Raw genomic sequence first — 13,586 nt, forward strand, 5'->3', positions numbered from 1 at the left:
AGTTCTGGCTAGTAGCTACTACCAAACTACCTGAACACCCTGAGTGTCTCAAAGCTACTCAGACTGATGTTTACGTCATCAATGTCTTCATTGGCCCTAACATACAGCGGTTTTGGCCGGACTGCCCTGGCCAATCACGCCCCTGCTTTTGTCAGAGGCGTTCCTTTAACGGACATCCCTAGACATAATTGGACATGTATAAAGGCAGCCTTGGTCAGTCCCTCGGTATATGGTGTGGAAAGACTAACTTTTTTTCTGACAAGTCAAGCCATTAACTAGTTTTGCAAGTTGTATGCCACCTACAACTGTTCATGTATTAATGTCATTTGTACTTTGACGCAATGTTGGGTCTGTGTTTGGTTTTAGGAGACATCCAGTCAAGTAACACCTACTGTTGAAACCAGCTCTTCAACCACTGTACCCAGTCACAGACTACATCCCAAAGACCAACGCAATAATACCACAGAGGAGACTCCAAAGGGTAGAAACCAACAAGGTGAGCTCCGACGTCACTTGACTTATTTTGAATACTTGATCCCACATGGAGACACTTTTATCACCCCTGCTTTGACTATTTAATAATAGTCTGGGATTATCAAAAACAAATTACAAATCTTCTTTGGTTGTCAAAGGTCTCACCTGAATTATCAAACTGTTATATCTCTCATATTAATGAGGACTACATTAATTGATTCTGTGTTTATTTACTGTAGTTGTTCACTCTGAATATTGTCATCATTGTTTTCTTACCGCCACAAGTCCTGCTCATTGTTCTACATTTTGCTCTAAAACATCCTCAGTGTTTTGGCCGAGAGCTGTCCGAAATCCTCTCAAACACCCCATGGTAACTAAGCACCCAAATGTTTGGACCCCCTATGAGATTGGTATGCCTCATCCCGTATTGGACATTTAAAGACTTGCTTGAACAATAATGTCAAGTCGTGAACTTTGCTGAATTTCACTTAAAATGTTTTCAATGAATAAAGAAATTGAGTCATACGATTATAAATAGATTTCAATTGTGTAAAAAAAAAAAATCATTTTGAATGCCCTTATCCAGCACTTTTCTGAGAGATTTGCGAAACGCCCGCTATGTAATCACTCTCAAAACAACATAAGTGGGAGCTCCAATTTGTAAAGCCGCTTTGTTGCATCGTGGAGGTATAACAAAGCAAACTCCCAGACATGACGTCAGGGGCATTGTCCTTTGACGCGCGCCGTCAACGGCAGAAGTGTTTTTAGTTTTTCAAAACCTTTAGGTTGGGGCCTGACTTTTTAATCGATAATCACGAAAAATTCAGTGTACACATATCAAAATTACATTAAAATGGTTTACAAGTGCATTATAAACAAGTTAAAATACCATTTCCGTTGAAAACATTCCGCTCAGGTAGCTGTTTAAGTAAAGCGCTCCGCCTCTCACCAAGGTGACCTTGGTTTGATACCTGGCCAAGGCCATGTGTGAGTTGAGTTGTGAGTTAGTTCTCTAATGTGCCACGAGGGTTTTCCAGACCATCCGGTTTTCCTCCCTCGTGAAAAATCAAACACTATTGATCTCTTGCTGTGCTCCGTGGTCATAATGTGTTGATGAGGCTGGCTGCCAAAGGCCCCCTTGCATGCCTGCTTCTCGAACACGTTGTAGCTGCGTCCTTCGCAATTCAGCTCTTAGCTGCGAGTAAGGATGATTAGCCTCCCAAATTATTATATTGAGTTGGTGACTTGAGGATCGAGTACCAGATCCATCCAATTCAAGTAATACCTCTAAGTCTAGATTTATTTTTAAGGAATTGAGGTGGGTTTATAATTGTTTTTGTTGTCCATACTTTGTAGGTGCTGCTTTATATTTCAATGGCAGTGGAAGCATAAAAAGAATCCAGTCAATGCCAGAGATAAAGTGCCAAGAGACTGAAGATCCTGTGGTCTTGCTTCGAAGAAACGCAACAACAGCCGACTTTCGCCCTTTGGTCACGTCATCCTCTGATATTAGAATTGATGAGGCAGGCTCGGTTGTGGTTAGCTTCACTGCCAAAGTGCCTCAACATGAACATGCAAGTAGCATAGACCTGAAAATAGAGACAGGCTCATTCCAGACAGAGGAGAGTACTATACAGCGTTTGACAAACTCTGATAACAAGATATCCTTGGAGACGAACGTACCTCTGGAGACTAGCTCCATGCAGGAAGGTGTAGTAAAACCAAAGCAAATTGATATTGGAAGATCAGATCTTCAAATCAGCACTGCGGAGGACATAAACAGTTCCATGGACTTGGAAAGCTCCACTACACAAACACCACTCACAAAGAATGACTTGACATGTGAAGATGATAACAATAACAGTACTGAAGATATCAAGGAAACTGACTCCACTCACCTTCCAGAGACAGATTCACATGATGAATGTGATATTGCTCCAGTCAGGACCACTCGGCCTAATGAGTTAACTTTGGACAATGTCAATACTACCCTTGGTGAATCTGCTATTACTTCATCAACAGCAGAGGAATCACCCAGACCAGAAGCATTAGGCCTGACAACTTCAATGCCATCTTCCAACACTTCATCCAGCATACGGTCCTCATCAGTCACATCCACATCCACCTCCTCCAACCCACTCCCCTCGATGACGGATCAGCTCCGATCTCGTGGGGCCTCCGTGTCCTTTCAGTCAGATCACACACAGTACTCAAAGTCAAAGAGCAAGCATCCAGACCGGTTCTCCTCTAGTATGGTGGATGTCATGTTCATATCGCAGCGTATTATTGGCTTCATGCAGAAACTGATTGGGATTCTATGTCCGTCGGATGCTAATTTACCTTTGGGTCCTGATGGAGACTTCACTGCATCGTTGAATTATAGAACATTTGCAGAGAGAATGAGAGTCATGAAAGTGGAACTGAAAGAAGTTACTGAAGAGGTGAGTTTAATAGACCGACCCATTAAGCTCCGCCCCATTGCGTATTAACCAATTACAACGCAACGAAGGTCCGACACTAAGGTCCGACAGGCGTGCGCGTATCTTGGCGCGCGCGGCAGAGTTGTGCAGAAAGGCATTGGAGAGCCCTACATGTTCATGCTCACACGTGCGTTGTGGGCGGAGCCTACTGGATTGGTCTATTGTCATAATGAATCAATTATTCTTTAAAAGCAACGGAATTCACTTTGGACTTTTGACACAGTAACTAAACCTTGAAACCATTGTTAGTATAACGCAAACTCAATTTACTACATTTCTGACCATACATCAAGAAACAGTAATGCACGTTTAGCAGGGGATACTTTGTTTTCAGTCACAACTTTTTCTATACATGGCTCTGTCTTTAGTGTTCTGCAGCTATTGTGGAACTATGTGTACCCCAGCAAACACCTGCTTTAAAACAAACTAAGGCAAGAAAACAGCCAAGTGTGGTTTTGTTTTGTATGCGTCAGGGTAGAATTGAATGAATCAAGCGGTACGTCAGGGTTGAACCGCACAGGGTATTCCCAAAGTCAAATTATAGTGTGTCTATCAGCATCAACAGGTCAATACACATGATGCTTTGCAGCTACAGAGTTGTATGCCTACTTTGTTTATACCTCTACTGACGTAAATGTGGTTTGATAGGCCCAAGCAATACTATAAATCTTACAGTCTTAGGCCGTGTCCGAATTGGCGACTTCGGCTACAGCTACGGCTAGGGCGCGCGCGTCTGCTATTCTTCAACACTGACAGACGACTGATCTAGCCGTAGCTGTAGCCAAAGTCGTCAATTCAGACACGGCCTAACAGTAGACACCTCTAATTTGTTAAGGACAGATTTTTGAGAAGACCTTCAAATGGTATATGCAATATCTCCAGCTTGCGCATTAAGGGATTCTAGAGAACCAAATGATAAATACAAAATTAATTTGTTTTGTCTTTCTCTACCCATATAAAAATTGGGACAGGACTGTTACAATAACAAAAATATAGCGCATTTTACAATTAACCGCTTTACATTAGTGCCCTGTTCATTGGGCCAATAACATCCCATTAATCTTTCTCAGCTCCCTATAGGGAGTATACAGCTCCGAGCTGCTGTGGCGCTCATTATCAACCTCTACCCTCGCAGGTACCCATTTACATGTATACCCCTGGGTATAATTTAAATTTCAAACAAGAAAATAGACCAAGCTGAAAACCATAATAATCATGATGAACCACAAGGTTTTAGCCAGGATTTGGTAAAAGGGTGTCCAAATTTGCTGGAAATTTTAAAACTGGGTGTCCAAATTGTTCACCTACAATAAATTTACATGTAAATGACAGTTGAAACAGGGTGTCCAAATTAAAAACAGGGTGTCCAAAAGACACCCAGACACCCCTCTGGCTAACACTATGATGAACCACTCGTGTTTTCTTAACCTTTTAATATAGACATCTGGTTCCGAAGTAGCTTGGTGTAACAGTATGTGGGAAAATTACTTCTTTAAATGGCGGATAGTTAATGTGCATTGTTATAGGCATAACATGGGAGGGGAAATAATTGTTTGAATCGCTATGGTTGGAATGTCCCGTCATGCATTTGGGCTGCTTTTGTAATGGGTCTCGTAGAGTACACTATAAAACCAAAGGAATTTTATATTGTGGTTGAGATTTGCGTTGCGGGTGCTGAGAAGGGTACTGTTTGGGTGTGAACCAGCGGACAGCTAGGCCAGCGTTGAGGCTGTGTCGTGTCGACCCGTCTAGCACGGGTAGGGGTCCGGCGGGTGTTTTATGAGGCCCATCAGTAACGCAAATCCTCCCGGGAATCTCGGACCCAAGGATAAGCGGTGTCGAAGCCAAAGGCATTGTGAGTAACTTTAAACTAATTTTACTGGGATTTAATCAAGCCATACGTTATTGACTAAATGTCCCTTGTTCTAAAATGCATGCAGCCATTGACTATTGTTTTGCCTAAAGAGTTGATTATTGTTTGCCTAAAAGATTCTATTGTTGTTGTTTAATTGATCTTTTGGGTATGGCCATTGTGAAATTTGTGAAGGCATAGCTTTACCGGGTTTAAATAGAATTGTTTGTAGTAAAGGGCTTCCTATAATGTAACATTTACAGGAGTTCCCGTGACACTAAACCACACTTGGTCTGAACGGTCCTCTGGGGCGTGGTCAACCTTCAGCGGGAAGACTTACGTGGGGCTACCGATGGTGACAAGGGGACGGGGGTCCACTCTTCTGAGCGAACTTATTTTCGAGACTTAATCAGCCGTACTACAAACTCTATGTTGCCGTTCTGCTGTTTGTTTATTTATTTAGGGGAACTTTCATTGTATTAAAGTCTGAATGTAAACTTATTTACTTATGCATGAAATTCATATTGTACGGATTGCCCTAAGCTGTGGAGGATGTAAAGGTGCAAAACTGGAAGATTTGTTACAGCTAAATTATTGTGGGGTACTTCTATTAAATTGTAGTTTCTTTGTTATTTCTAATCTGGTGTCACTGTGTTCCATTCTTGTGTCTGGGTTTTATGTATGATATTGGTCTGAGTAGAGTGGCGCAAGGGTCCACTCTGCGACACATGGCATCAATATGTCAACTATGGTATTCTTTTTGTTTATTTTTATTTATGTTGTTGTTTACCTTTGTCTTCTAGGCTATCATCAAGGTGCTTTGTTTATATGCAAACAATCTTCTTGCCATGGATTTATGTGCTGTTGAAAAGGACAACATTGACTCCTTAGTTGATTCTCAGGTAATGGTTCAATTAGAAATATAAGAGAGGTTAGGCAAGTGTGCGGGTACAGTTACGGACATAACTGTATCCGTTCACATCAGCCGCTTGGTGGATTTTGTTTTCGCATTCATCATGACTGTTCTTCCCAACAAGCATGACTGATAGAGACCCCACGTTTTATATACTGCATTTTCTCATCGTTTTGCTTGCAAATAACTAACAATTTTGTATTTATATCAAGCATGATACTAGTAAAGCAATTCAATGGGAAATGTGTTTGATCTGGGACAAAAAGACAACTAAAAGGCTGCAAAACAATATCCGTTTTTCTACGACGTATATGAGCTTCTGTTTCCGTTACTAAGGTGTGTGCAAAATACGATAGTCGCGGATACGCGTCATGTGAACACACAAAGTGTCGAGGTATCTGTATGTGTATTCGTAGACTTGCAAAACCTCTAACGGTGACAGTACACTGTGTTGACCCTTCAAGGTTAAAGACAGGGTTTATTGACAAATTGAATGATTTCATTGGATGACTTTGTGCTGCATGGACAGATAGAAGTATATTAACATGATTAACGTGGAGGTAGCTGGTAGCTTAACTACATGTGCGTGTGCTACGAAATTACATCACAAAACACACATTTGATGAGATGGTACATTATGAATTATGTACACAAGGTGTACATGTAAAAGTTCATTACATAAGCAAATAAATAAGGTTGCACTTGTCGGCCTTGAAAGGTCCTTGTGTGAAATTTGGGTGTTCGTGGTACATTGATGGGTTAGACGAAAGAGTTAAATGTACATGTATGGGCACATTGTCCTAAGATGTTTTTTTAGTTGATTCTGTTGGCCTGGGTCAAAACTGATAGAGCTGCTTAAGCACTAAATGTAGCTAAGCACAATAACATGAGGGTTATCAGCCAAACTACCATGCCACATGTGTAGTTTGTGACTGGTGTCCTGCTCATTTCTGCTTAGCAGAAAAATGTAAAGCAATATATTTTCTGCGTAAGCAGCTCTATGAAATTGTGCCCTGGTTTTCAAAAGTGTCATTTTAATTAAACAACACAATGGGAACATAAATTAAAGTTTTTTGCCAATTCTTATTTGATTCCTGAGCAGGTTATCTCTGGAGTTCTAGTGAATCGTGAAGAGGGGATGCTTAGTCGATGCAGACATGAACGAGAGAGTAACATTCCATGTGATTACTACATGAACAAAGATACAGCCCTACTATGTGACAAGCATGAACCTATAACATCACAGGTATGCATTATGCACTCTCTTTATTTATCTCAAACATCTACATGTTGGTAATACATCTTGGTCATAGCTGCTTAAAGGCACTGGACTCGTTTGGTAATATTGTCAAAGTCCAGTATTCTCACTTGGTGTATCCCAACATATGCATACATAAACAAACATGTGAAAATTTTGGCTCAATTGGTAATCGCATTTGCAAGAGAATAATGAAAGAAAAAACACCCTTGTTGCATTACTTTGTGTGATTTTAGATGCACAATAAAAGGCTTCAGCTGAAGTCTTTTATTATTTGAGTAAGAAATTGCTTCTTTCTCAAAAACTACGTCACTTCAGAGGGAGCTGTTTCTCGCAATGTTTTATACTATCAACCTCTCTCCATTACTCGTTACCAAGTAAGTTTTTATGCTAACAATTATTTTGAGTAATTACCAATAATGTCCACTGCCTTTAGGCATGACAATTTTAAGCTCAGTGCACAGAACGATTTTGCTCACCAGGCAAGGTTACCAGCTCAAATACCATACTGTTTGTGAATGGTTACCTGCTTAATTATCCAGTATCGGAACTTAATTCACCCTCTTCACCAATAGGAAAGTTGACTACAATCATATCCCCTCTTCCTTGCCATACATATACATAAGGTGAATTTAGTCACTCTTACCCTGTCTTCCTATTAAAGGAACACGTTGCCTTGGATCGGTCGAGTTGGTCTTTGAAAAGCGTTTGTAACCGTTTGTTATAAAATGCATATGGGTAGAAAGATGTTGTAAAAGTAGAATACAATGATCCACACAAACATGCCTCGAAATTGCGTGGTTTTCCTTTTACCTCGTCGACTAACACGTCGGCCATTTATGGGGGTCAAAATTTTGACTCCCATAAATGGCCGACCATGTTAGTTCGCACAGTAGAGGGAAAACCACGCAATTTCGAGGCAAACTTGTGTGGATCATTGTATTCTACTTTTCAAACATCTTTCCAACCATATGCATTTTATAAAAAACGGTTACAAACGCTTTTGTTTTGACCAACTCGTCCGATCCAAGGCAACGTGTTCCTTTAAGGCTATTTTACATTAGTCTTGTCATCAAATGTTGTCTCTGTTATCAATTAATGTTGTTTCTCTAACTTGTAGATGTGCATTAGAATCAACAATATGTGGAGCATCATTTGCCTTTTACCAGAGCTGTCTAGAATGCTGCAGTCTCGTAAGTCTTTCCCGCTGTCTGTCAATGTATTACTATCAAAGCTTGGCATAAAGCTCGGTTCATACTTCCTGCGAATGCGAATGTGAAGTGAATGTTAACGTCACAAATTCGCAACAAATAATTTGCAGCAGTTCAACTCTGCCCAACTCACTTGTGAATATCGCTGCGAAAGGAGAGTTGTGACGTCAAATTCACATCAAATTTGATTCGCATTCGCATGAAGTATGATTCGGTCATGAGACATATGATTCTAGTGGTAAGTAACGCCTCAGTCAAAGCGGCAGTAAGTAGGCGTAGTTATGGCAGATGCTGATGCAAAAACATAAAAACACCTAATGGTGAAATTCTTGGATTTTAAATATCATTTTGTACAGCCAGATAAAGGATATCATGTTGTTTTTAATCGATGTGAACAAAATATGATTAGATAAATTAATATAGAATCTTAAAGGCAGTGGACACTATTGGTTATTGTCAAAGACGAGCCTTTACAGTTGGTGTATCTCAACATATGCATAAAATAACAAACCTGTGAAAATTTGAGCTCAATCGGTCATCGAACTTGCAAGATAAAATGAAAGAAAAAAACACTCTTGTCACACAAAGTTGTCTGCGTTTAGATGGTTGATTTCGAGACCTCAAGCTCTAAATCTGAGGTCTCGAAATCAAATTCATGGAAAGTTACTTTTTTCTCGAAAACTATGGCACTTCCAAGGGAGCCGTTTCTCACAATGTTTTATACTATCAACCTCTCCGCATTACTCGTCACCAAGAAAGGTTAATGCTAATACTTATTTTGAGTAATTACCAATAGTGTCCACTGCCTTAGAAATGAGGCGTAAATAGTAACTTAGTTAGTTTTGAGAATTAGTTTTGAGAATTAGTCATTTTGAGAGAGGCAAACTAAATGTATTTGCTGGATTTCCATGAGAATATTAGTCAAGATCTAGACATTGTTTATTTGCTGGATTTCCATGAGAATATTAGTCAAGATCTAGACATTGTTTTTTTTTAGGACTGAAAGGTCGTCGTCTCTCTGCCAGCCAGTCTTTTGAAGACCAGCAGCAGAATGGAATCTACGATGCCCCTATGGAGCATTTGAATATAGACACATCTAGTCTTGCTGAAGGAGATCATCTAGATTACCTCAACAGTGCTTTACAGGCTCAAATCAACCTACTTACATACAAGGTACAGTCTTATAGGCTAGCTCTTGTTGGTGTTATACGTCCAGCCCCCTATTTCATCAAACTCATCGTAAGAAGCAATGCATCGTAGGGTTTGCGATGCCTGGCACACCTAACGTCGCAGCGCTTCGTGAAATCAGGGGCAGTGTTCATAAAGATTAAGTTGACAAACTAATCTTTTCTTTCCTTCAAACACAGTGGACAGTATTAGAGTTTAGAGCTACTTATGTGCAAAAGTTAACTGAAATATCAAATTATGCTCACCATAAAAGATTTTGCCAAAATGACGGTGTCATCGTTTAACCTGTTTCACTCCACTGCAGGAGGAAGGCCTATTCACCAATTCTCCATCTCATTCTATCCTGCGCTCTTTGTTGCCAAGCAATCCCCCTGTATGTGCCTAATTCATCTCTCCATCTTCTGCTTTGTCACCCTCTTTTTCTTGTACTGTTTGTGAAAAGAAAATGTTTGGACCCTTTACATAAAATAGGTGTTGGAACTATCATTGTCCTTGTGTACATTAGGAACCTGGCATGCATACGATGAGCATGAGTTCCATTTCTTGTGTTTATCCTTCCATTGCAGCTAAACCAAGTGCTCCAGCAAGCCCTGTGTGTACTACTATCCCCAGACTTTGACAGTCTGACCATAGCCGACAGACTCCAACCTCTGACCTCATGTCTGTTTGATCACTGGAAGGCCCTGGGATGTTGCATTATCTTGATCTTAATTTCTTGTATTTATCCTTCCATTGCAGCTAAACCAAGTGCTCCAGCAAGCCCTGTGTGTACTACTATCCCCAGACTTTGACAGTCTGACCATAGCAGACAGACTCCAACCTCTGACCTCATGCCTGTTTGACCACTGGAAGGCCCTTGGTTGTTGGTTAACGCCACCTTGCCTGTCTCTATTCATGGAGAATCTGTGGCTACGTCTAGTGGCAGATTTTGAGCTTGAGGTAGAGGGCTTGAAGCTACTGAAGGAGAAGGCTGACAGGCAGGCAATGCTTTTATCACAGTCCATAGCGGTAGGTCCCTACCACCTTTCTCAAACTTCTTTTTCTTTATTTTGCACATTGGATACTTAATGGAATACTTCTTTTATAACATTTTCACAGAATTATATTGTGATGCTTTTTGTTTGGATGGTTCCAACTTCCAGATTCACTTGTTTGCTTTTTGGCTCCCTGGTTATGTTTTTGTTTAAATGTTTTTAAAGGCAGTGGACACTATTAGTAATTACTCAAAATAATTATTAGCATAAAACCTTAATTGGTGGCGAGTAATGGGGAGAGGTTGATGGTATAAAACATTGTGAGAAACGGCTCCCTCTGAAGTGACGTAGTTTTCGAGAAAGACATAATTTTCCACGAATTTGATTTCGAGACCTCAGATTTAGAATTTGAGGTCTCTAAATCAAGCATCTAAAAGCACACAAATTCGTGTGACAAGGGTGTTTTTATTATCTCGCAACTTCGATGACCAATTGAGATTAAATTTTCACAGGTTTTATATTTTATGCATATATTGAGATACACCAAGTGAGAAGACTAGTCTTTGACATCTACCAATAGTTTCTAGTGTCTTTAAATACTTGCTATATATGTTGATATGTATTTGATGTTTGACTGGGTTTTTTTTCTGAGAAAAATACTATATTATAGTATTTTTCTCAGAAAAAAAAATGTTATTGGCTTGATGTTAACTATTTTTTGCATTTGCACGATGTGTGCTCTTTGGTTGATAAGTAGTCCCATTTTCTTAACACTTTATTTTCATACTTTTTAGTACATAGAGTTTTTAGACATTGTTTTGTTATGATTATTTGTTTCCTTTATTATGATTGCTTGTTCTGTTTTGCAGCATCTGATTGAGTTTCTTCATGCCAGGGGTGAGGGGCTTGAAATAGATCAGCTTGTCAAACCAGCTGTAAGTTGAATTATCATTCAATATAAATGAACTTGTAATTAAAATCTACCTTATCCCAATTTTCATACCCTTCACAAAAGTGAGCAGTGCTCACCCAGGCATGCATTGTTTTCAGACTTCTTGGTGTCATATCAAAGTTGATACCATAAGCTATCCATACACATAAACTTTTTCCCCCAGAATTGTATATTTTATTATTCGGCAGCCATTTCAAAAGTGTATAGTGGGTTTTTTTAGACACCCGGTATTGATACCTCACCATGCAAAGCCTCAAATCCTATATAAAAAATACTTGCGTTGTCTTTTATTAAACAGCTTCATAAACTGTGGAGGTCATGTAATTATTCAAACATTTTTGAGGTTACATGTTGGAATACATGCTAGACTGATGCAGTCTACTATTAATAATGTTATTATTAAAATAATGAGCCTTTCTGTATTGATGTTATTGTTTGATAAGGAGGTGGTATTGAACATGCTGCAGCTTCACAGCTTATCAAGTAAGAACTTGGTTCATCTCTACCAGAAGACATTACTCAGGGTAAGAACTCGTCTAGTTCCCACACTGCACATAATCTTCATCTGAATGCTTTTATTCTTTTTACGAGAAGGTTCCTGACTATTTCACCCTCGGTTTGAATAGTAGAAAACCAAGATGGCTACTCATGGTGAATGTGTAGGCTTGTCACCAATTCCAGATGGAATAGGACAGATTTGCTCAAAAGATTCACACAACGATAATAAGTGACATATTTGCTTGGACTATTATTTTGTCACAGGTCATTTTCTTACGCCGCACTGTTTCCTTTGAACAGTCTTCTTGTGCATATTTGCCAGCCTAGTTCTTTACAATGTTAGGTCTCTTTATGCGCCGAGAGGTTTTTGCATCGGGCGCTTTACAAATGTCATTATTATTATTATAACTATAGGTTTTCTCGGTCAATTACGGCAAATGAGCAGCCAATTTCATTTTTTATGCGTTTGAATTAATGCTGTTTTGCCTCTCCAGTGGTGGATTTCACAAAGATAGTCCTAACTTAGGACTAGTCCTAGGCAATGCTAAGAGATAGGACCAGTCCTAAGTTAGGACCAGTAACTCATCCTAACTTAGGACTGGTCCTATCTCTTAGCATTGCCTAGGACTAGTCCTAAGGTAGGACTACCTTTGTGAAATCCACCCCAGTTGTTTCTGCGTTTCAAATTCAGAATTCGGCTATTCAATTTCGTTTTGAGTCAAGTCAAATCCTTTAGCACTCTGTTCAATTTAGCGTATTGTCATTCTTTTTCGTGACACACACGCCTCAAGAAGCGTCTGCGAATTTGAATGCTGCTTTAATGAATTGTTAAATTGAATGATTATTTTGTTAAATCGAATGACGCAACATTACATTTGACTGATCATAAAACAAAATCAAATTACCCTTTTCAGTAGCATTTCGATTTCGCGCGAAATAGAATAGCCTGGTGGTTAAATTGGCTGCTCATTTGCCGAAATTGCCTGAGAAAACCTATATTATTAATATTTGTGCCGTTTGGTACCTCTGCTTCACCGTCCATTGATGGCTCTTTCCTTACTTGTTGTTCACTCCTACTGTATTGACCCTATAGGAGGTAGAAGCAGACCCAACTACAGAGCCTTTACCAAGGGAAATACTACAAGCCATGTACCAAGCACTCCATAAGAAGCGCAAGTGTTTCACTGGACATCATATGGTCATGTGGCTTCTAGTCCATTACTACAATGCACAAGGTATGTATCAAAATATTAGGGAATCAAGTTGCATTCTAACACACAGAGCTTGCGATTGTCACAATAATGCTTAAAGGGAGTGTATACCGTTGGTTTTGGGAACCGTTTTAATACGATATAAATGTATATAAATGCCATAAGTTTAAAGGGAAGGTACGCTATTGGTAATTGTCAAAGACCAGTGTTCTCACTTGGTGTATCTCAACATTTGCTACTTCAGAGGGAGCCGTTTATCATAGTGTTTTATATTATCAACAGCTCTCCAATGTTCGTAACCAAGTAAATTTTTAAGCTAATATTTGTTTTGAGTAATTACCAAACTTGTACCTTCCCTTTAACCTGTTCAAATTTCCTTGCGAAAGGTGGTAGCCTTTTTTTGAGATCTCCCCAAAAATACAGAGCCCTGTTTCCATGCAGGAAGAATACAATTGGAATACACAATCTGGGAAACGTTTGAGAGTAATGTTTTTCAGATTCAAATTTTGGGGATAAAAACTGATAGATTTTCCAGAACCACATTGCTTCAAAGTGAAATAATTCTCAAAATTCTC

General features: G+C 39.5%; 1 protein-coding gene across 1 annotated transcript in view; it reads left to right on the forward strand.

Moving 5' to 3' along the window:
• LOC139940883 (uncharacterized) overlaps positions 1 to 13,586 on the forward strand; it is a 51,074-nt gene that overhangs the window by 32,489 nt on the left and 4,999 nt on the right. The window contains 10 exon segments of the mRNA XM_071937258.1: positions 367 to 496; positions 1,831 to 2,915; positions 5,610 to 5,708; positions 6,822 to 6,965; positions 8,098 to 8,170; positions 9,186 to 9,361; positions 10,115 to 10,384; positions 11,220 to 11,285; positions 11,746 to 11,826; positions 12,894 to 13,035. Coding sequence (XP_071793359.1) covers positions 367 to 496; positions 1,831 to 2,915; positions 5,610 to 5,708; positions 6,822 to 6,965; positions 8,098 to 8,170; positions 9,186 to 9,361; positions 10,115 to 10,384; positions 11,220 to 11,285; positions 11,746 to 11,826; positions 12,894 to 13,035 — 2,266 coding nt within the window.

This window comes from Asterias amurensis, chromosome 8 (assembly GCF_032118995.1).
Source record: "Asterias amurensis chromosome 8, ASM3211899v1".
NCBI lineage: Eukaryota > Metazoa > Echinodermata > Asteroidea > Forcipulatida > Asteriidae > Asterias > Asterias amurensis.